General features: G+C 41.9%; 2 protein-coding genes across 2 annotated transcripts in view; both read right to left on the bottom strand.

Moving 5' to 3' along the window:
- The window catches only part of LOC311057769 (nicotinamide N-methyltransferase-like), a 344,908-nt gene that overhangs the window by 113,225 nt on the left and 208,562 nt on the right, over positions 1–23,121 (bottom strand). The gene's annotated exons all lie outside the window — the stretch shown is intronic.
- The window catches only part of LOC311057760 (short transient receptor potential channel 4-like), an 82,713-nt gene that overhangs the window by 41,137 nt on the left and 18,455 nt on the right, over positions 1–23,121 (bottom strand). Inside the window, exons 4-6 of the mRNA XM_084074812.1 lie at positions 19,524–19,664; positions 17,537–17,713; positions 3,582–3,782 (exon numbers count right to left, since the gene is read on the bottom strand). Coding sequence (XP_083930938.1) covers positions 3,582–3,782; positions 17,537–17,713; positions 19,524–19,664 — 519 coding nt within the window. The remainder of the gene's footprint in view (positions 1–3,581; positions 3,783–17,536; positions 17,714–19,523; positions 19,665–23,121) is intronic.

Raw genomic sequence — 23,121 nt, 5'->3', positions numbered from 1 at the left:
GCCACTACCAATATTTACAAACCACTTTACAGAAAAACAAGCTGAAAGTCGCTTATATATGAAAGTTACATATAGTGCAGCTTTAAGTAAGCAATCGGAGCACTCCTGTGTGTGCATATGCATGCCAGCATGCGTGTGTGCGTGTGTGCGTGCGTGCGCGCATGTGTGCGTGTGTGTGTGTGTGTGTCTGAGAAGGCAGTGAGATGCGAAATAAACCGTGCGGTCGCTCGGTTCGTTCATCACCACGGCCACCTGTGTCCTGCCAACACTCCATGCATGCCCCCCCTCCCCCCCCCCCCCCCCCCCCACCCCTCAACCAGCCCCTGTTGGCGTTATTTAGCGGCACTCCGGCAGTGACTCCACGGCAGCAGCAGCAGTGGTGTAAAGTAACTAAGTACATGTACTCAAGTACAATTTTGAGGCACTTTTACTTTACTGAAGTATTTCCAATTGTCTATACTTTTACTTCTACTCCACTACATCTCGGTGGCAAATGGTGTACTTTTACTCCACTATAATGATTTGAAAACTTTAGAAAACAGAGTATTTCTATATTGCAGTATTTATACTTTTACTTAAGTAAAGAATTTGAGTACTTTGAGTACAGCAGCAGCAGCAGCAGCAGCATCCATGTCATAAATAGACAGGCCTGTATGTAAGAAGTACATCTGTGCTGATGGCAGCCGGTGCTGACAGGCTGAGCCCCGGCCAGATAGACGGCAAAATGAATTACAGGCGGGTTCCCCTGGGGGCCCCATCTGTCTGCGCCTCCTCATCGCTCACATTGTCTGTCTGCGCCTCCTCATCGCTCACACTTTGTATAGCGATAGCTGCTGCTTCAACTTCATAGCGTCCCTGTCGGCCATGAAACCTTGTATCTCCACATTTCTACTTTTAGTTTTTTCATACAATTGTGACCAAATTTGACTGGGAGACAGTCATCTAGCATTGTTTTAGGGTTAGGGTATCTTTATTTGAAATGTACATTAGACACAAGCCAACAGACTAGTCATACCTTTCAAAACAATCGGGTAGAAATAGCGGATTTTACTGCGATTTTGCGATGTTTGAATGGAAACTGAAAATTTGGTTAGCAATGCTAGCAAATGCTAACTCTTATATTTATATTTTACTACATGTTTATGCTTTTATTTCATATTTACTCGTCGATTTAAGCTCTGAAATTTCTGTCAGACATACTCTAGTATGTGAAGAGTCTAACTGGGCTATTAACTCATTTTGGATAAAAAAAAAAAAAAAAGAAAGTTTTTCTGCTTTCCTGAAGAATGGGCACCAGCTAAATGACTGTCCTCCAGTCAAAAAGGGTCACATTTATATTGGTTCCCAAACTGGGGGTCCCCAAATTATTTGGGGGGGGGGGGGTCCCCATGCAGATGATTAGCTTAATGTGCAACATTCACTCAACAGTAAACAAACCAACATACAGTATAAGTGCATATACATTTCTAAAGTTAAAATGTAATGACTTCATTTCAATGAATATTACGCAAGAAAGAGGCAACAATGTGAAAATAGCCGATCTACAAGCTCACAACGACTCTCAGTGCGAGGCATTGTTGAGCTTGTAGTCCGGTTATTTTCACAACATTTATCTGTGGAACCGAGTCAAACTAATTGTAATGCCTACAAGTCCAAGTGCTTGTCAGGGTGGGGGGGTCCCCAGTTCAAATATGATCATTTTTTTGGGGGGTCGCGGAATCTACAATCTCACAATGAGTCGACGCATTGTGAGCTTGTAGATGGTCTATCTTCACTATTTCTGAAGGTTTTAGTTCCATTTCCTGACATTTGAGGGTTTGGACGTACAAGGTTTCCACCCGACAGCGAGGATATCCAGCGGAATAGCTGAGCCGCATAATGTCTCTTTGACCCTGTGTGATACTCGCCTGAGGGAACGCTTGTATTCATTTATTATTCTTGTCATTTTTATTGCTTTATCAGAGCTCTCTGCCTGCTGATACTTTCTGGTGATATCTGAATTCAATTTAGGGGCTATAAACTGGAAGGAAACAATTTGGAGATTTAAACAGGGGTGTAGTGGAGGGGGGGAGGGGGGGAGCGCGTCCTAAAAATAGATTTGCAGTTTCCGTCAATTGATTTAACACTTGAACCTCAGGCATCCATTATTCTGGAAGGAACGTTAGCCAAACATAGCAAAGAGATTTGGTGTAGATGGGGAAAAAAGAGATACTGTAGATAGATGCACTCCCCCACTAAAAGTACCACTACACCCCTGGATTTAAAAACAAATTGCATTGCAGAATCATAAGTCTGCCGACTTGTAATTCAGTCTGAATCATCAGTCTGAATCATACCGGAGAAAATCTCAGGCAAGCCTCTGACTGGCTGGGCTGTAACGGAAGGAAGGACTTGATAGTTAAGTGGAGGGATTAGATTGCCTTTAAGCCTTGCACACGATAGGAACATGTTAAACTGTGAAACGCTTGGACATCACGCATTCAATGAGTGACTTTTACAGATGGCGTTGAAAAGCACACTCCATCATAGAGCCGCACACACACACACACACACACACACACACACACACACACACACACACACACACACACACACACACACACACACACACACACACACACACACACACACACACACACACTTGCCAATGAGCAACATATGGGCATTCATTACAAACTGCAAGATGGCGTTCAGATTTATACAGATTCCAGGTGTAAAAATCGAAACATCTTTGATATAATCGTTACGGGAGGTGGTCGATCGGGGAGGTAAAGGATTTGAATCCTAACCCCCTGCACTCTATAAGATAACATGCTGACTGTCCAGATCCATTTGCACAGACCAGAGCAGATATTGAATATCAGTCACCAAGTAATCAGGGTTTAAATCTTCATGTTTGTTCTCTGCATTAGTCTGTCGAAAGAATCGATTCCCAGATCAATTCTTGTGGTTCATAAAGCACTGATTGGTGCAGGGCCAAAATACAGTTCTGATCTTGCATCATGAACCATCCATACCTCTGCTTTCTTTCCCCAGAGTCAGCATTCAGTTTCTATACACCACATATCTGGCACAAATTCCCAGAAAACAGCAGGTCGGTTATTTTAAATCAAAGCTAAAAGACCCTTCTGTTTGCCGTTGCCTTTTAATTATAGTGACAAGCACCTTGAGTTGTGGAGAACAACATTTTCCCCCAGTATGCCGAGTGTGTATTATGGAGTGACAATAACATTTAATCATTTCCTTCTGCACTGTAAATGTATTCTCAAATGGGTCTGTTCATTGTGTGACAAACTCACACAATTAACCCATTTAATACCACTATACATTTCCAAATCTAAGTTTATATTAATGTTGGTGAAATGTCGAAGACATTGGCTGCGAAGACAGCGGAAAATAATAACTGAACAGATGGTGAAATCAAAAAATTAGCTAACTGACTGGGACACTATATTTACTCATTTAGCTGGGGAACCCCTGGGAACCCCCCTCAAAGAAACCTGCTCTGGGGCATATCCAAACCTCACTTTGAGAAAAAAACTTGTATAAACAGTTCACGCTAGCCAGCTTAGGCCACCTACCTCTTTCTGGTGATACTTGATGGCCAGTTTGAGCCTGGCCAGGTCATTGTTGCCCTCTTCCACCAGCAGGTTGATGTCATCTCTGAAGTTGAGGATCATCTCCAGCTCTCTGGAGCTCCTGGTCTGGTCCAGCAGGTCCTTGGCGAACTGCTTACACTGCTGAGACAGCTCCTCGTACTCGGACTTGAACTCGTTCTCCACCTGGAAGAAGAGGGAGACAAAACAAGAGGATAGATCAAAGTTCACGTTTATTGTCAAAGTAAAGTGACTGAACTGAATAGAGGGTGATGGTTTGAATTTCCTTTTTCTCCCAGATCACTTGTACACTCTAAGACATTGGTTCTCAAAGTGGGGTCTGGGGACCCCCAGGGGTCCTTGAGGGGTTTCCAGGGGGTCCCCAGAAAAATGTGTGAAAATAGCATGAAAATAGTTTTAACCTTTTATACTTTGGCTAGTCAAAAATAGCAGATATACAAGCTCATAGCGCGGCACCGAGTGCCGCGCTATGAGCTTGTAAATCTGCTATTTTTGAAAAATCTTGAAGATTTGTGCAAATATTTGAATATATTTCATTTTAAAGCGAACATTTTAACACAAATCTTTGCTTCTGGGGGGTCCCTGCAACAACATATTTTCAGATGAGGGTCCCCGGCCAAATATATATCAATTTGGGTGTCCCTGGCATGAACAAGTTTGAGAAGCACTGCTCTAAGAGTATAGTAGACAGAAAGAGTGTAGTTTTGCATAGACAGAAGGTTTAGCATACTGTAACGATAATGTAATGTAATGATGGAAGTCTGCCAGATAATTTCCTATAGTATGTTTTTTTCTGACTTCCATTTAATTTTCTCATTGAACATTGTTCACGTGAAGCAAGTGTGTACTCAAATTTGGTCAAATTGAGGCGCAGACCGTCACCATATTAAGGCATTCACACAAGCAGCCAGCCTGTATAGTTCGGCTTCACTACCGAGGCCGATTGGTGAGGCTTCATTCACAAACAGCAACTTGCTATTGATAGTTCAAGAGTGGACAGAGAGGCCACACCATTGCTACTGTAGATGTGACTGTATGTCTTGTTGCTATGAGAAAAAAGCTGTAATGATTATATATTAGTAACCAGTATACACATTTCCCATCATGCATTATAATGTATTCTTCTAATTTATAACACAAGCATGGTTAAATGCAGGGTCTAATGGTTAAATGCATCCCCAATGTGTCTAGTCTCTATAACTGCAGTTTGTTATGAAATGTGGACTTGATCTGTAAATACTGTAAATGTTGAAATGACTATTGGAAACAAAGATTGTCATGTTTTTAATGTCATATCAGTATTGATACTTTTACTTAAGAAAAAAAATCACACACAGTGTGAGTAAGCGGTGCCTACTCTGTTTGATGAGTGTGTGCTGTCATTCAGTTGGTACAAATCTATTTGATGTGTGGGCGCTGGCATTCAAACTGGTATTGAGGCGGTACTAAAAGAGTATTTGTAGTAGTAGTATTTACTCATTTGAAGTACTCTTAAGTATTGTTACTCAATGTATTTACTTGAAAGTATTTTTAATCACTTTATTAACTTTAAAGTATCTTTTACAGATTTTTACAACTTTTAAGTATTTTTACTCTTTTTATCAACTTTTAAGTATTTTTACCTTTTTTTTTTCAATGTTTAAGTATTTTTACTCATTTTGAGTACTTTTAAGTATTTTTACTCATTTTGAGTACTCTGAAGTATTTTTACTCAAGATATTTGAGTATTTGAGTGCACGTGTGCAGTGCTGGCTTGTGTGTGTGTGTGTGTGTGTGTGTGTGTGTGTGTGTGTGTGTGTGTGTGTGTGTGTGTGTGTGTGTGTGTGTGTGTGTGTGTGTGTGTGTGTTGAAGTGGCGCATGTGTTGCTTCTTTGCCGTGCTCAAACATACGGACACACACATAACATACGGACACACACACACGGTCAAATGTAGAGCGGCTGGCACAGCTAAAAATGTAGTACTTTTTTCACCACTGCATATCAGGGACACAAACAATGATTTGTTCCATGGATAGGGGAGCTGTATGGTTCAGAACCATGGACAGAGCTCACCTGTCCACTGTACTACTTAGTACCAAGGACAGCTCACAATTCATGTGGTTCAGAACCATGGACAGAGCTCACCTGTCCACTGTACTACTTAGTACCAAGGACAGCTCACAATTCATGTGGTTCAGAACCATGGACAGAGCTCAACTGTCCAGCACTACTTAGTACCATGGACAGCTCACAATTCATGTGGTTAGTACCAAGGACAGCTCCACTCTGCTCTAAACAAGCATTGCAACCCAGAGCTTACTGTATTTAGAAAAAATGCCTTTCCTCTGCAAATGAGTGCGTGTGTGTGCGTGACCCTAGGGGTCCTTGGGGGGGTAAGAGGGGGTCCCCAGTAAAATGTGGTATAATATAGCGCCACTTTATCCATATTTTATACCTTGGCCATTCAAAAATAGCAGAACTACAAGCTCACAGTGTGTCACTTTGTGCCACGCTGTGAGCTTGTAGATCTATTTTTGAACATTTTTAAACAAAAATCTTCTTATCTGAGGGTCTCTAGCACAAAAGAAATTCAGATGGGGGTCCGCGCGGTCAAATACATATCAATTTGGGGGTCCTTGGACTGTTCTAAGGAATCCAAGTGACTGAAATGAATCATGGCGACTGGAAACTTTAATCCACAGGAAAGGGACAGAGGAGGGATAAGAACCAGGCAGTGGTAGGTAGGCTACTGAACTCAAACTCAACTCAACACCACTCAAACTTTAGTAATGAAGCACATTTACAACGACCAAGTTCAACCAAAGTGCTGTGCAGGGATCATTCAAAACAAACAAACACGATTAAAAAAACACACAACTGGAGTATAAAAGAGGGCTAAAAACAGCACGTATAGAGTAAAGGCCAGGGTTTACATTATTCAAATAAAGTTAAAGGTCGGTCAGGAAAAAAAAAAGGTCTTTGGTAAATATTTAAAAAGGTCTAACGTCTGAGCAGAGTGGATGTGTAGGGGCAAGGCGTTCCAGAGCCTGGGGCCGGCCACCGCAAAGGCACGGCCACCTCTGTACATGTACACTGACTGCTTGAACCATCCTTGAATGATGTAATGTTTAAGAGAAAAATCTTTCAAAAATGTAAAAAAGAAAAAGAAGAACAGAATGCAAACATGTCCATATGTGAAATGGTCTGTACAATGAACTTCATGATTTCAAATGCAATACTGTGTAACCTTAGGTTTCTTTCTGTAATGATATGTCCACGCCCCACCATTGCCAGGAGCACTTTATGAGCATATACAAATAAAAGAAATACCATTTTCTTAAGTCTCTGTCTAAGGAAAGAGATCAACGCGGAGCAGCACGGACGGTTTAAGCCTTTTATTATTTAGGTGTAAGTACAAAAAGTGACTCTCCTGACTCTGAGGAAGGTCGTACGACCGAAACGTCAGTCACTTTTTGTACTTGCACCGTAAATAATTAAAGGCTTAAACTGTCCGTGCTGCTCCAACGTTTTTTTTTTTTTATCCCACGATTTTGTAACCCTTATTTTTCACCCGGTGCCAATTTTCTAAGTGATCCTGGGCACTACACTCCCCTCACCAGCCTAGGGAGGCCAGGGCCGAGCTCATGCCTCCTTCAATGCATGAGAGCCAACTGACCTTCTCGTCACCTGACAGGGGGGAATTTCCCTGGTTGGACGTAGCGTGTGGAAGGAACACGTTATTCCAACCAGTTCCTTTCCCCTCCATCAGGCGCCCCTGCTGTCATGGGGGAGGAGTTATAGTGACCAGGATTACTTGCTCCAACGTTGATCTATTCTTTCTTTTTTTTCTTTTTTTATCCCACGATTTTTTAACCCCTATATTTCACCCAGTGCCAATGCCTAAGCGTGTAATCCTGGGCGCTACTCTCCCTCTGCCAGCCTAGTGAGAGCCCCGAACTGAGCTCATGCTTCCTTCAATGCATGAGGAGTGAGCAGGCCGCTTCTTATCACCTGACAGGAGGGAGTTTCCCCGGTAGGGACGTAGAGCGTGGAAGGAACACGTTATTCCAACCAGTTCCTTTCCCCTCCATCAGGCGCCCCGGCTGACCAGGCAGAGGCAGTATAGAGACCAGGATTACTGCAATGTTTTTGTGAGGGTACCTACCCTAGGGGACACGGGGAAACATACACAAACTCCACATAGAAACCCCATAGGGTATGGGCACTGATGACGCGGAGGAGAGAACACGGACCTTCTACTGTAGCTGTGAGGCGACAGCGGTGCTCTCTTCTGCATCTGATGTCGTTGCCCCTGTGACGCACCAGACTGGCCATTTTAGGCTGAGGCGCACCAGTAGACTCCCTTTGTTCTCTGTCTAAGGCGTAGGTTCTCAAAGTGGGGTCCGGGGACCCCCAGGGGTACTTGAGGGGGTTCCAGGGGGTCCCCAGCTAAATGATGGATAGGAACCAAATGGACCCTTATGGGTCTGTAACTCTGAAAGTGTACAAATGGTACCAAATGGACCCTATGGTCCATTTGGTACCATTTGTACACTCTCAGAGTTTAATTAACATTGATTTTACAATATAAATTGAGGTCCCAGAGATAGAGATGCCATTAAATGGGGTCCGTAGCCCTAATGCATGTCAAACTGGGGGGTCCTTGAAATTAAAATGGTTGAGAATCACTGGTCCATGGCTTATCTTTTCAAATGGGGGTCCGCGGGCTAATAAGTGTCAATTTGGGGGTCCTTGACATGAAAAAGTTTGAGAACCACTGGTCTAAGGAGTTTGGCTTCATATTTTATGCAGCGAGCGAGCGAGTCTTTTTCTGCCAGTTTTCCACAATCTTTGAATGCCCGGGGTCAGAAAGGGTTGAAGATCATAGTATGACCTACTTGATCATACTGCAGCATCACACTAAACTATCAAAAGGTGCAGATATACAAGCTCGAAATGCAGTGCAAAGCAGCCTGTTTTGAGCTTGTAGATCTGCTACTTTTGCTATTTTTTTATTTGAATCCTGAAAAGTAACGTAAAGTAGTTTTGGGGTTTCCACCCGACAGAGAATATATAAATAGCAAACTGGTTTCCATCAGTATTAACAACTACAGCACAATAACGTGCAATATTATGGTAATATGAGCATTGTACTCAATACCGCAATACTGTGAGTTCCAAATGTATGCAAAAAGTATTTTAGAGAGGCCAATAAGCTCTATGCACAGCAGCCATTTTGAAGAGAATTTGGGCCTCTCCTTACTTCCTTCACAGGTGTTACCAATGATACTAATTGAAGGCTCTGTTCCATTCTGGTCAAACAGAGTCAGGGTGCTGATATTGTGCATGTTGGCTCACTGGAAAGACTCTGTACACCAGTGGGTCTCAAAGTGTGGTCCAAGGACCCTCATGATTCCTTGAGGTTGAGGGGATTATAAATGTCACCTCAAAAGGTGTGTAACTCTGAGAGTGTACAAATGGAACCAAATGGACCCGTAAGGGTCCATTTGGTTCCATTTGTACACTCTCAGAGTTATGAGGGTCCTTGAAATTAAAAGGTTTGACATTTGAGAACCACTGTAGTGCATGAAATGGAACAGAGCCTTCATTAGTGTCATTGGTAACACCTGTGAAGGAAGTAAGAAGAGGCCCAATTTCTTTCCAATATGGCTGCTGTGCATAGAGCCTATTGCATTCATGACCTTTTTAGTGGCACGCCAATTTGTTCAGCAAAATTACAGATTACAAGTCTATCTGGGAACTGTCATCGATAAAACACGTCCCTGTATGCTCATAAGAATTTGTACATGGGTCAAAAGGTTGCTTCATCTAACCAGATATGGCTGAGAGCCCTTGTTCTCGTACAAACTCATTTCATACTTAATAAATCATTCATCTATTTAATCAAAGGGTAATGGCTGTGCAGCATAATAATGGCAACTCGGGGCACATACTTTCTGCTTCTATCGCCTCAACGGCAGAAAAAGGATGTTTTCTCCATTATTTGCTCCATTCCTTTCACAAGAAACCATAAAATGCAGGAAATTAGTGTTCAACAATTTTGACAGGTAATGTAATAGATTATGACAGGCCAGGGTGTCTTCAAAGTGTGTTTGAAATAAACCGCTGACAAGGGAGTACGACGAATAAATGATTCAATGAATGCGTCGGCGGATCTTTCACTCTTCATTAGGTGTTGCCTCATTCATACAGTTTATTGCTTTTATTTGCGGTGGAAAAAATCAACCTTGTTTCAAAAAATTGATTGCATCGCTTTACGTTCCTGTGTGGATGTACTCATGACACAAACAACCCATTTGAATTAATGCAAATTAACTTGCACAAAAGAAACGATGCCGGTGTGTAAGGACCTGTACCGTCACGGCCACACCATCTCTACAGAGAACACCTGATTATTAAAAAAAAAACGTTTTTAAAAGAGTTCTAAAGCAGAGGTCTTCAACAGGGGGTCCAGGACCCCTATGGAGTCCTCAGAGTTACTACAGGAGGTCCGCCAAATCTGTGTGTGATTTTTACATTAACCACTTCACCCAAGCATCCCTATTCTGAGGAGAACTTTAGCCCGAAAATAGCAGATCTACAAGCACACAACGCCTCGCGCTGCGAGGCGTTGCGCGCTTGTAGATCTGCTATTTTCGGCAAAGTGGTTTGGTATAGGGGGAAAAAAGAGCAGACCAAGTACAGAGTGAAAGGTCAGGTTTACTAAGTACTGTTTAAATGCATGGTTAAATGTCTGGATATACACATTAACGTGAATCCAACATGATATTGCTGTGAAACAAGTCTATGAAGCTGCCTATGAAATCTATGAAAAAAACAAATATTTCATACAATATATAATGGGGGTCCCTGCTTTATCTCGCTCTCAGCCAAGGGGTCCTTGGCCTGAAAACGTTGAAGACCCCTGTTCTAAAGAGAAGACACTGAGGTGTAGCTTCTGATTCCCAATACAAGGTTATTCCACACAATCATGGAGCTAATCTTGGCAGTTAGTCCTGATCTGACCCATAGCTGATTTGGTGATATTTAGGGCTGTCACGTACTTGACGATGAATTGTCATTCACATAATTGCGATTAACGATTTAATTGTGTTTCTGCCATTGAACATATATGACATTTCTCTTTAGCGTTTAAGGCTTCGCAAACAAAAGTTGCACAGGACAGATATGACAAATAACATACAGTACATATTTAATTACTTTTAGATTAGATTAATTGTGGAAATAGCCGATCTACAAGCCCAAAATGTCCACCATTTTTTGAAATGTTTGAAAATATATGAGCATTTTTAACATTTTATTATTTGATTATGACCATTATGCAAAGAATAATTGCGATTAACTCAAATAATTGTGATTAGGCGATTATGTAATAATTGAGAATGTAGGCCTAGTGATATTGCTAAAACGTTTAGAGAAGTTCATGTCCAGATCAAAGATTCATCCTACATTAGATTTCTGGTCTCTTTTTTAAAGTGAACATTTTTAATTTTTAAAATATGTTGAGATAGGTGTCCGCGGCCAAATACATATCATTGACCTTGACATGAAAAAGTTTGAGCAACATAGGTTTTTCAGAAAACTGAAAAACCCTGGGAAACTAACTCTGGCTTACACAACACAACCCCTGTGCGCTTTGGGTCCATTTGTTCAGCATTATGAAGTTACTGGACATCCAGGACCTTATGTCTGCAAGATAGAGTGGAAGTGAGGGAACTAAGGCGAGCTCTGATCAATTTATAGACAATTCCCAACTGATACAGAGCTGGTTCGACCGATATCAGTGAATATGCCATATGATCCACTGTATCAAACACAGCGAGATCGCTGGGAAAGATCTAACAGCACCAAACAAAAGTAAAACAGTCAGCATCTGGAATCCTCCTGATGTCATTTAAAACTTTCTGAAGTGTCTGTGATATTGTGCATTTTGTGCAAGACTAAAACTTTTCAAAGAGTGAATGGTCAAAAGACATGAACTGAGAATATTCGACTTTCTCCAGGCAAGAAAGTGATATTTAAAAGAAAGTGCAGTAGGGTTTGAACAACAGCCAATGAAGGAATTGGAGGAATAACCCCTGAAGATAAAAAGTTAAATACTGCTAAAACGTCTGAAGATAAAAAGTTAAATACTGCTAAAAAACGTCTGAAGATAAAAAGGCAGAGACTTCTTTTTAAAATGTTCAGAGTAAAACATCTAAACGGAGAGGAGGAGGATTTCATGCCATTAACTCGTTAAGTTTGTGGCAAAGTTTGTGTGGCAGATCGCTTAGAGGGACAGCATGATTTGGGCTCTAATGATGACTTTATCAGCAACAAGGAAACCAAATGTCTCATATCTCTCGGTAGAACACAGATGGTGGATAACAGTAATGGTACTAAACAGCAACAGGGGGGTTGTGAAAGTTTGACAGAAATAAGATGTGACAATAATTTTGATCTTTCTTCTACCATGGTATTTTTTCTTTAAAACACATACAGAACATTTTGTTTTCATTGTGATACAGATGATACTAGGGACTTAAAGCTGCACTAAGTAACTTTCCTCTTCTTCTACCGATTGGCTAACATTGACATGTAATGTTTGCAGGAGTGGCCCATTTTGAACAAACTGCCGCAAATCATGAACGCAGCGTCCGATTGCGGTGAAACTTTGAATGCACCTTTGCACTACGTTGAGGAACAAATGCCATCCTTTTAACATTGGCCTGTTATAGCGCCACCAGCAGGTCAAATTTAGCAAAACACATTTTTAGAACAAAATTTCTCAAATCATGCATGCAGTGTCCGATTGCCGCGCACGGCCTAGGAATAAATGGCACCCTTTTCCCATTGGCCTATTATAGCACCACCAGGAGGCCATAATAACCTACCTGACCTGGCGGAGACTTGTGCTGCGAGGAGCACTTTTTCTAGTTTAATTTTAAAAGCTCTTTCATATGAAAATAAAATTGATCTCTCTCTCTCTCTCTCTCTCTCTCTCTCTCTCTCTCTCTCTCTCTCTCTCTCGCTCTCTCTCGCTCTCTCTCGCTCTCTCTCTCTCTCTCTCTCTCTCTCTCTCTCTCTCTCTCTCTCTCACTGTTCAGAGAAGCTATTTTAATTGCCAGTGCAGGGAGGTTGCAGCAGTGAAAGTGTGTTTGTGAGAGAGAGAGCGAGAGCGACAGACTGGCTGTGGATGTGAATATTTAAGTCTCCCAAAAGTAAAACTTTCTCATAGTTAGTGGTCGTGATGGAAAGGAGCTATTTTAGAAGAGTTCACATTGTATGCACAAAAGCTGCTGCCTAATCGCTCTGAATTAATTTGGGGGGCTGAAAGCGGCCAAGTGTAAAAACGAAAGTAAAAGAAATCTGTCCAAATGGTTACGTGATTTGGGAGGGCGAAATAACGCGGCATAAGCCAGCAGTGGGGTGAAAGGTATAGTGAATGAGAGAAAAGACACACCAAACTGCAATATGTGTACATTTTTGACCGACCTTGAAAGCAAGTCCCTACTGACTGGGATACCGGAAAAGAGTTAAACGTTTGTGTGGCCAAGGATGATATATGTAATCTTTTTACAGTCTTTAATAACAAAACAAAAAACATTGTTACCCTATTTTTGTGTTAATACTTATTCTGCACTTGTTCTCTACCCATATCTGTACCTTTTATAATCCTTGCTGCACTGCTTTGTCAACTGAATTTCCCTCTGGATGTATAGAGGTCTTTATCTTTATCTTATTCTTCTGTCGTCGTCCAGATAAACTATAAGGCAATTCCACAACGTATATCCATGGGGACAACACTGCTTCAAGGTGCAGTGCAGGAATGACTTGTCGTGTGTTAAGTGAAGATAGCGAGCATGGAGAAATAATTGCAGATAGGGCACGGTGCCCTGTGGACTGGGCAGAATAATATCATCTCTGCAAAGAAAAGAACTGATTAGTTCTTTGTGCTTTGATTCCAGCTTATCGTCTCTCTCGGGTGGAAACCTCATACTGTATGTCCAACACTGTTACTTTTCAGGATTCAAATGCAAACGAAGTAGCAGATCGACAAGCTATTTCGAGCTTGCAGATCTGCTATGTTTGAGACTTTTGCGTGATGCTGTAGTATGATCAAGTAGGGCAGCGGTTTTCAAGCCTTTTCATGTCAAGGTCCAGTATTTATTCGGCATTTGAGACAAGGAACCACCGTGTGATAAGAATTTAGCCTCTCAGACCCAAACACGTAGAATATTTAGTTGTCGTTGGATACGATTTTGTCCACAAGTCCATGCTGTATTGATGTTGGTACCAATAGGAGAGATAACAGGCAAACGTTGATCAAAATAACAATTATTCACTGAAGTAACGCAGATGTTTAACAATAATTTATCTCTTGAGAGCATAAAATGAAACCAAATGGACCCATAAGGGTCCATTTGGTTTCATTTTACGCTCTCAAGAGATAAAGATCTATAAGGGTCCATTTGGTTTCATGTTACGCTCTCAAGAGTTACAGATCTATAAGGGTCCATTTGGTTACCAACTCTCCACCATTTAGCTGGGGACCACCTGGAATATCCTCAAGGACCACTGGTTGAAAACCACTGAAGTAGAGAAGTAGGGGAAAAAAACACAAACAAATTAAATATGGAGATTTCTGCCCGACAGCAACGTTATATAAACTATCTGTCTTTCCTTGTGCTGGAAAAAAGATTCTTGTCTCGTCTGCCCGCCTGCCAACCTGCCTGTCACTTCAGCCTGGCCCATGCCATTCATCATCACTCCTCCTCCTCCACTCCCAGCCATATCTGCTACCGATAACCCTCCTTAATCCTCACCTTATCTACAGTACCGACACATACTGGCATTCTGTTCAGCTTTGTAAGGCTTCTTTTGTAGATGTGTTTGTAGTACAAGTTGCCTTTCACTTGAAGGAGGCACTGTGTGGTTGTTGTGTGCAGTGGTGGAAAGTAACTAAGTACATGTACTCAAGCACTGTACTTAAGTAACATTTTGAGGTATTTGTACTTTACTTGAGTATTTCCAATTTCCAATACTTTTACTTCTACTCCACTACTATCTCAGAGGCAAATATTGCACTTTTACTCCACTAAAATTATTTGAAATCTTTAGTTACTTTGTAGATTTTTGATTATTATTACAAAATACATTAATCACTTAAGCCATATTTAAGCTTTGGCTATTTGAAAATAGCAGATCTACAAGCTCAGAACGCGTCGCGTCGTGATGCGATGCGTTGTGAGCTTGTAGATCGCCTATTTTCAAAGGATTTTCTTCATTTTTAAAACTTGAAATGGGACATTTTACATATTGAGTACTTTTTGAATTTTGAATTCCGGACATACACTCAACAGAGATTTTTTACACTGCAGTATTGATACTTTTACTCTAGTAAAAAATGTGAGTATTTTTTCCACCACTGGTTGTGTGTGGGTGGAACAGTGCCAACAGAGGAGTAGAAACAACGAGAGAAGAGAGAATATGAAAGAGACATGAAAACCATAGACAGCATAAACCCACAGGCAGTGCAGTGCAGCCTTGGTATGGTGTGTGTGTGTGTGTGTGTGTGTGTGTGTGTGTGTGTGTGTGTGTGTGTGTAGAAGTGTTTCATCATAGTGGGAGGGAATGTCTAGAAACCACCAGTGGTTTGTGCAAAGTGTGGGGGGGCTGATAGGCAGCGGCACTGGCAGGCGGGCCAATTGGTACTGAGAGGAGAATGAAAAGATTATATCAGAGATGTTCAAACATAAAATGCACGCACGCACGCACACACACACACACACACACACACACACACACACACACACACACACACACACACACACACACACACACACACACACACACACACACACACACACACACACACACACACACACACACACACACGCGCGCGCGCGCGCGCGCACTTTGCGCCGCGTTTCGAGCTTGCATATCTGCTACCTTTGCATTCTTTTATTTGAATCCTGACAGAGACGGTGTGTGTGTGTGTGTGCGCGTGCGCGTGTGAGTGTGTGTTGACTGTGTTTGAATATTTGATGCTTTTGTGTGATGCTGTAGTATGATCAAGTACGATCAGTATACAGTTCTGTTTTGGAAAAATAGCAAAACTAGCCGATCTACAAGCTTATAGATTGGCTATTTCCCTTTCTTTCTTTTTTTCTTTTTTTTAATGCCATTTCACAACAGGGGGCCGCAGCCAGAGGCTATAGAGGGCTATTTGAGGGTCCTTGGTATGAAAAGGTTTGGGAATCGTTTTTTTTTAACTACTAAGGAAGCAAAGAATCAAACAGAACGTCTTCATGGCTGAAGAGCCGACACCCACGGTTTTCTCACAAATCACTTTGTATGAAGGCCCTCGTCTCTTGTGTGAAGTTCCCTCTTGTGATCAATAAGATATAAATATGAATGCCACAGTAACAGGCTGTGTCTATGGGGGTTGCAAAGGATCACATCTGAGAAAGATTATGAATCACTGGCAACCTTGTAGCATATTTCGGACAAACGTGTACTTGCGTTGCCTAAGAGCAGCGGTAGAAAAAGTACTCAAATGTTTTACTTAAGTAAAAGTATCAATGCTGCAATGTAGAAGTCCGGAATTAAAAATGTACTTGAGTAAAAGTACAAAAGTATTGGTATCAAAATGTACTTAAAGTACCCAAGAGTAGAAAGTACTCATTATGCAGAATGTCCCATTTCACAACTTTTCAAATGTATAAAATGTGTACAAATCTTTTGAAAATAGATTACGTCGCGACGCAATGTGAATCGCAGATTGAGGCTTTAACCGTTGGCTTTTATGCAATTTCTGAGACCATTCATGTTCATGGAAGATGCCTCTAAACATGTATTCTATTGCTAGTTTAAAGGCATTGTAGGGAGTTCAGACATAATCAAAGAAAAAAAACTGTTGTCAAACACCGCCCCTCCAGCAGTTCTTTTCCCCGACCACCAGGGGGTGACGCAGGGGGGACTTTTTAAATGAGTCATGCCCAAAATAGGTTGCCTTATGCGGATACAATTCGCGGAAATGCCCGACCCTACGGTTCTCTGAATTTATATTTTTAAATAGGCTCTTTCATGATAAATTGACCACATATATGAAGCTAAACAACTAAATTCTATCCAAACGATTTTTTAAAAGTAAATTATGTGCCTCAAAAAAGAAGTTTGAGAGCGTTTTAAAACCGAAAGTAAAAAGTTGATACGGGCACGGACGCGCACGGACACGCACATGCGTGCGTTAATTTACGACCCGGACATAAACAACATGAACATAAACAGAAGGGAAAATACGGATTTCAGACAGAGGACTGTGTTTCAATGAAGGAAAACACCCCAGCATCATTATATAGTGGCTGATAGAGGGGAGAAAATGCAAAAAATATATATATACATATTTTTTTAATTTAGGCTTAATGTTCCCTACAATGCCTTTAAGCACTTAATACTCTTTCATCTTAAAATAACGAATATCCGAAAATAGCCGATCTACAAGCTCACAACACGTCAGCTTGTAGGTCGCCTATTTTCGGTGCGGAACATGCTTTCTTTTGAAGACATGCTGGCTTTTTATGGAATCCAAATGAATGGAATCAGTTGTGGAGACTGAGAACTTTAATCCATATGGGTAATAACTAGATTTAACTCATTGACTGCTAATGATGAGATTTCTCGTAATTTTTTTCCAAGGCTCAGACGAGATTCTCGTCATGTGTGTTTTCAGTGGACCCCCTACGTCTTTTGAGGCGATCGCCGGGTGGATCGCTGTGAAGAATAATATTCTATGATTTTTCAAAGGTTAGTCAAAACGCTCAAAATCGCTGTCAAGGGCAGCTATAGACTATGTTCTGGCAGTTAAGAGTGAACTGTAACAAAACAAAAACAAAACTGCAACAGGACCAGCTGAGCCTGTGAGTTTGTCCCCACCTTGCTGAGCTCCTGCAGTTCCCAGCTCAGCCTGAAGGCGGTGAGGAAGGGGTCCTCACTGGACAGGGCGATCAGCGACGGGCTGGACAGAGCTCTGTAGATGTTGAGCCGCGAGCGGGAGTGGCGCAGGCTGTCCACGTCCGAGCTGGACACACACTCCACACAGTTACAGCGCACCTGTAACACACCACAACAACCAAGATGTCAGCATGATGTGATAATGATGTCAATGACAGCCTGTGGGCATGATTCATTGGACATACTGCAACTTTAATACATACCAGTACAGGTATGGCATAATATAGTATGCAACAATATGCAGCAGGTACATTAATTCAAACCTTAGCTTAAAGGGATAATTCACCCCCAAAATGACTTTTCTTCCAACGATTAGTCACCCCATGGAGACTTGACTTCATGGATATGGGGGAGGAGGGGGCCTTTAAAGGGATAGTTCACCCCCCAAAAAAAAGAAGTTTTCTCTATTGATGTCGATTTGTTTTTTGTCGCATTCCTAAGCCAATCATTTGATGACCATCTGCGGTTCCGGTAGGAGACACAAATAGTCTCCTTTGTGTCTCCTACCGGAACTGCTTGTCATCAAATTATTGGCTTAGGAATGCAACAAAAAAAAAATCGACATCAATAGAGAAAAAGTTTTTTTTTTGGGTGAACTATCGCTTTAAAGGCCCCCTCCGGCTAATGTTACTTCTTGTTTACCCCCTATTTGTCTCACTAAGCCATGTAGAGGGTTGTGGTTTGAAATCACACATTAGCATTGCAGTTACAGCGCTCCTGCAATACCAACACCAACACGCCATGAGAGGTCTGTCTGTAATGGTGTCAATGACAGCCTGTGGGCATGATAAACTAGGGTCATTGCAACTTGAATTTCATTAATTCGCAGTCCAGAAATATAAAGTATACCAGTATGTCATCATTGGACAAACACGCTGTCTGAGATCCTCTAGTCAAAGCACTTCTGGAGCGCAGCGATTGTAGGTTAAAGACCAAAGGAGATCTGGCTTTTAGTATCAGAGCTCTAACACTTTGGAATGCACTGCCCTTGGAGATCAGGCTTGCTGAATCTGTACCTTTATTTAAATCTCTGCTGAAAACGCACTTTTATAGTCTAGATTAGCTTTCAGAGCTAACTCCTACTAATTCAGAATGGTAGTCCACATAGGGCAGAAACTTAACAGGTAAAAATCCACATGGCAGGTCCACAGGGAAACTTAACAGGTAAAAATCCACATGGCAGGTCCACAAGGAAAGTAAAGTAAAAAGCTGTTCAGAAATCTGGGGGTCTTGCCCTTGATACTACAATAGGCCTCCTTGCTGCGGCCGTAGTAAGGGTTGTGAACATTTTGTGGTGAGTGTCCTTGATGATATGGTGAGCTTTGCCTACACACCGCTTCATGTACAGCTACGGGAGGGAGGGAAGCTCACCTCTAATTATGTGCTTGACATCCCTACTTTGGCCATGTGATTCTTAAAAAAAAAATGCAAACATTTTGGCTATTTTGGTTCATGCAACACCATTGTACAACAAAGCATAAATTACGGCTCAAGTGGTCAAACAGCTGAAAAATACTGAAGAAATAATTATAATTTAATGTTTAACCCATTAAAACTGGGAAAGCAGCTGTCATTTTAGATTTTAGCTATATATACTGTATAATATATAGCTAGATTAGCTACATAAGTTTTTTCAGAAAACACTAGGATTTAGAATAGTGGTTTAGAACTCTCAAAATTTCTCAGAAATAGCAGATGTACAAGCTCACAGCACATCGCTGTTCTGTTAGCTTGTACATCTGCTATTTCTGAACATTTTTGAAAAATCCGAAGGCGTTTTAAAAATGTTGAATCATTTTGATTTATTTTAATGGGTTAAGGCACATGTTTATTCATTCCCAATGTGAAATCTCATGACTTCAGTAGACCTGCCGGTTGGACAGCAGTACAGTAGGTAAAGTGGACCCACCTCATGTGGCTGAGGAACAGACACTCCCTTCTGCACCAGGAGTTTGATGATCTCATAGTTGTTGGTGTGGGCGGCCAGGATGATGGGCGTGATGTCTGGGGTGAAGTCAGAAAACTGCTTGTCCAACAGGATAGGAGGAACCTATGTGGGCGAGATACAGGAGGGTGAAAAGTTATCCTCTGATATCATATACACTGTGTTTGAGAAGCATGTGTGTATTAACCACAATAACCCCGGCATTCCTATTGGCATCCCTGTTGGGCATGTCATTATAAGGTGAACATTAACAATAAAATAAAAAAAGATGTATACACTCACAACTAGGGCTGTCACGATTATGACATTTAAGTTGATGCTTAATTGTCATACAAAAAAATGGTGAAGGGGCACCGTTGTGTCAGTGGGGGGAGGGGGGGCAGAGCGGCAAAAATGACGTTTCACTGTTTTAGCGCTCCTTCAGCAGCCGCTGGTTAAAAAATGTGGCGCTTTTCGGCGATAGTTCTGTCTTCTTTCACCTTCTCCACGTCGTTTGGTGCCCCCCCAAGGTTGGTCAAGCATAAACTGAGGGGGCAGAATTTGCAATTGAGGGTGCCAGGCCCCCTCAGGCACCCCCGTGGCGCCGGGCCCGATTGGAACATATGAACACAAATCACATTTCTGTTCGGCCTTTTAGGCTTTGTAATACAACATTGTACAGGGCAGATATTACAAACGGACATATAAATGTAAAAAATGCAGAAATAGCCTGCAAGCTTGAAACTTGTAGCTTACAAACTTAAGCTTACGAGTTTACAATGTGTCACTTTGTGACACATTGTAAACTGTAAGCTGTAAGCAATGGAAACAAGCTGTGTTCTCTTTTTAGGATAATTTTGACTGTACTTCGGTTAACAATCTTGTTGATAAAGTATTCACTCAATCAACCAGAAAGAGCAGTGCCTTAAGCTATGCTAAACTGAATTTGCGTTAGATTAGGCTCTGTGGACAGCCACACTGATCAGCTCCGACTACAAATGTGTTTTTAAACGACTGCCCTGCCAACCACGTCTGCCTTTCAATTAAACCTATACATAGATCGGCAGCGGCATTATTAGAGCAAGTCATCGCTTGCATTGAAAAACTGCTCAAACGTTTAAGCGCAGAGGAATTACAGCGTTTGACTCGAAACCATGCAGAGAATGGATGGAGGCCTGTATCAATCAATTGGGCTGGGATATGGGGAGATTTAGTAAAAGGCTGCATGTGAAGTAAAACCCCATCCATATTTGATACATTTCAGAGGGAGTCATTATTGCCAGGAAAGAAACTCATTCCACATATCCATTTCATCATGCACTTTCTTCAGTTAAGCCCCAGCAATGTTCCCATGTCAGTCAGAACAGCTTGGTAAGCGGGCTGCGAGGGAACATGGTGGTCTTTTCTCTCTCTCTACTTTTTTTTTTAACTGAAGCTGACTTATCCATTTCCACTGATTGCGGAGCGAGGGAGGTGGGAAGAAAAGAGTGAGAAAATTGTAGAAGATGGGATGGGGGGAGGGATGCAGGGGTGTGCTGTGGATGTTTGAGCTAGTGGAGCACTATTGTAATGACGTCACATGCACGAGCACATGCACCCACACGCACGCGCACATAGCCGCTCAGCTCAGTGCTAGTTGAAATACTGTATGCAACATATGTGATGGAAAAACAGTTTTTAAATGTAATTATATTTCTTACTATTCAGTTGCATTGTTAATTTGTTGTTTTTATTTTTGTTTCAATTAATTAATTATTTTCCTTTTAGTTTCATATAAAAGCCCTTTACATAGACTCGCCCACACATAAGTACCGTAGGCTATACAGTACTTAAAATAATCAGTCTTTACTTGAATGGCAGGGATAACCTCGTTAGAGTGTCAGCTCTCGTTGTTGGGTCCTCAGCTAAGCGATAGGATCTCAGCCAAGTTATCAAATAAAATGTAGGGTCCCAGGCATCTACAGGGGGCCCATGTAACTTGATGAACATCAAGACTGATACCCGTTTAACCAGTGACTTTGTACGGATAGGCTCTATTCACAGCAGCCATATTATGAAGACATTCACAGGTGTTACCAATGATACTAATGAAGGCTCTGTTCCATTCTGGTCAAACAGAGTCAGGGTGCTGATATTGTGCATGTTGGCTCACTGGAAACACTCTGCTAGACCAGTGGGTCTAAAGTTGGGGTCCGGGGACCCTCATGGGCTTCCAAATGGCCCCTTACGGGTGTGTAACTCTGAGAGTGTACAAATGGAACCAAATGGACCCGTAAGGGTCCATTTGGTTCCATTTGTACACTCTCAGAGTTATGGGGGTCGTGGAAACCACTGTGCTAGACTAAATGGAACAGAGCCTTCATTCGTATCATCACCTGTGAAGGAAGTGATAATATGGCTGCTGTGAATAGAGCCTATTGGGGTGATGATTAAGTTCATCTGGCTGAATCCCCTTTCGCACTCAGTAGTGCAGAGACCAATTGTCTCTCATTGTGAGATGACACATTCAATTCCATGGCTTTTCTCGAGCAGCCTCATGTTATACAAAGCAGCCAGGTAGAGGGCTATTTGTTCTAGGTGTTGACGGCGCGTTGACGGCTCTCTCGTGGGCACTCATTTGCACCGTCAGAGCTAGTGGGCTCCATCGGCAGCCCACCTCTTACTGGAGGGATGGGGAGAGAAGTGTGAGAAGATGGTAGTAAGATGAAGATGTGATGGGGGATGGGAAGAAAAGAGTGAGAAAATGGTAGAAAGATGAAGATGTGATGGGGGAGGCTATTTCGTTGCTGTCGGGCAGAAACCTTGCATCTCCATATTTCAACTTTTTTACATTTTTACATTTTTTAATAATAAACATATTGTTGAGGGGTGGCATGGTGCTTGAGGATTGTTTGAAACATGCTAGTGGTCCAGAGCTCAGAGGATCTATGGTGTCTGTCATTGGTGGTGGTGGGCTCCATATATCTGTCAGTCATCATCACAGAAGAGAGAGCAAAAAGGAAATGATAACGCACTCGTCCATGAAATGTGTTTTCGCTGTTGTGTTCCTCATACTGAGAACGAGGCATCCACCAGCAGCATAGTAATTAAAACCACTGCACATTATCATCTGCTGCATGGGCGACCGCACGGCAGGCTGTTGCCAGCAGTGTTGCCAGATGTTGCGAGAGACATAAGCAACCAGGTCTATGAAAAACAAGCCCAAAAGAAGCGACTAATAGGCCACATGAGCACTTTAAACCTATGTAGATCGGCTATTTGAAATAGCCGATCTACAAGCTCACAACGCGGCAGGCTGTTGCACTGCCTGCAGTGTTGCCAGATTTTGCGAGAGACCTAAGCAACCAGGTCTATGAAAACAAGCCCAAAAGAAGCGACTATAGGCCACATGAGCACCTAGTACCCTGTAGATCAGCTATTTGAAAATAGCTGATCTACAAGCTCAAAAAAAGAAATGTAGGGGAAAAAAAGTGAAATATTTGGAATATATTTTAATATTTAATAACCGCTCGGTTAAACAACAATTACATCATTTGGAAGCAAGCCCAAATAAGCAACTACACTTTAGAAACAAGCCCAAAAA

This window comes from Gymnoscopelus microlampas (genome assembly GCF_963454915.1).
Source record: "Gymnoscopelus microlampas genome assembly, chromosome: 12".
In the NCBI taxonomy this organism is placed as follows: Eukaryota; Metazoa; Chordata; class Actinopteri; order Myctophiformes; family Myctophidae; genus Gymnoscopelus; species Gymnoscopelus microlampas.
Note: the sequence above shows the minus strand (reverse complement) of the source record. Positions and strands in the feature narration are given on the sequence as shown.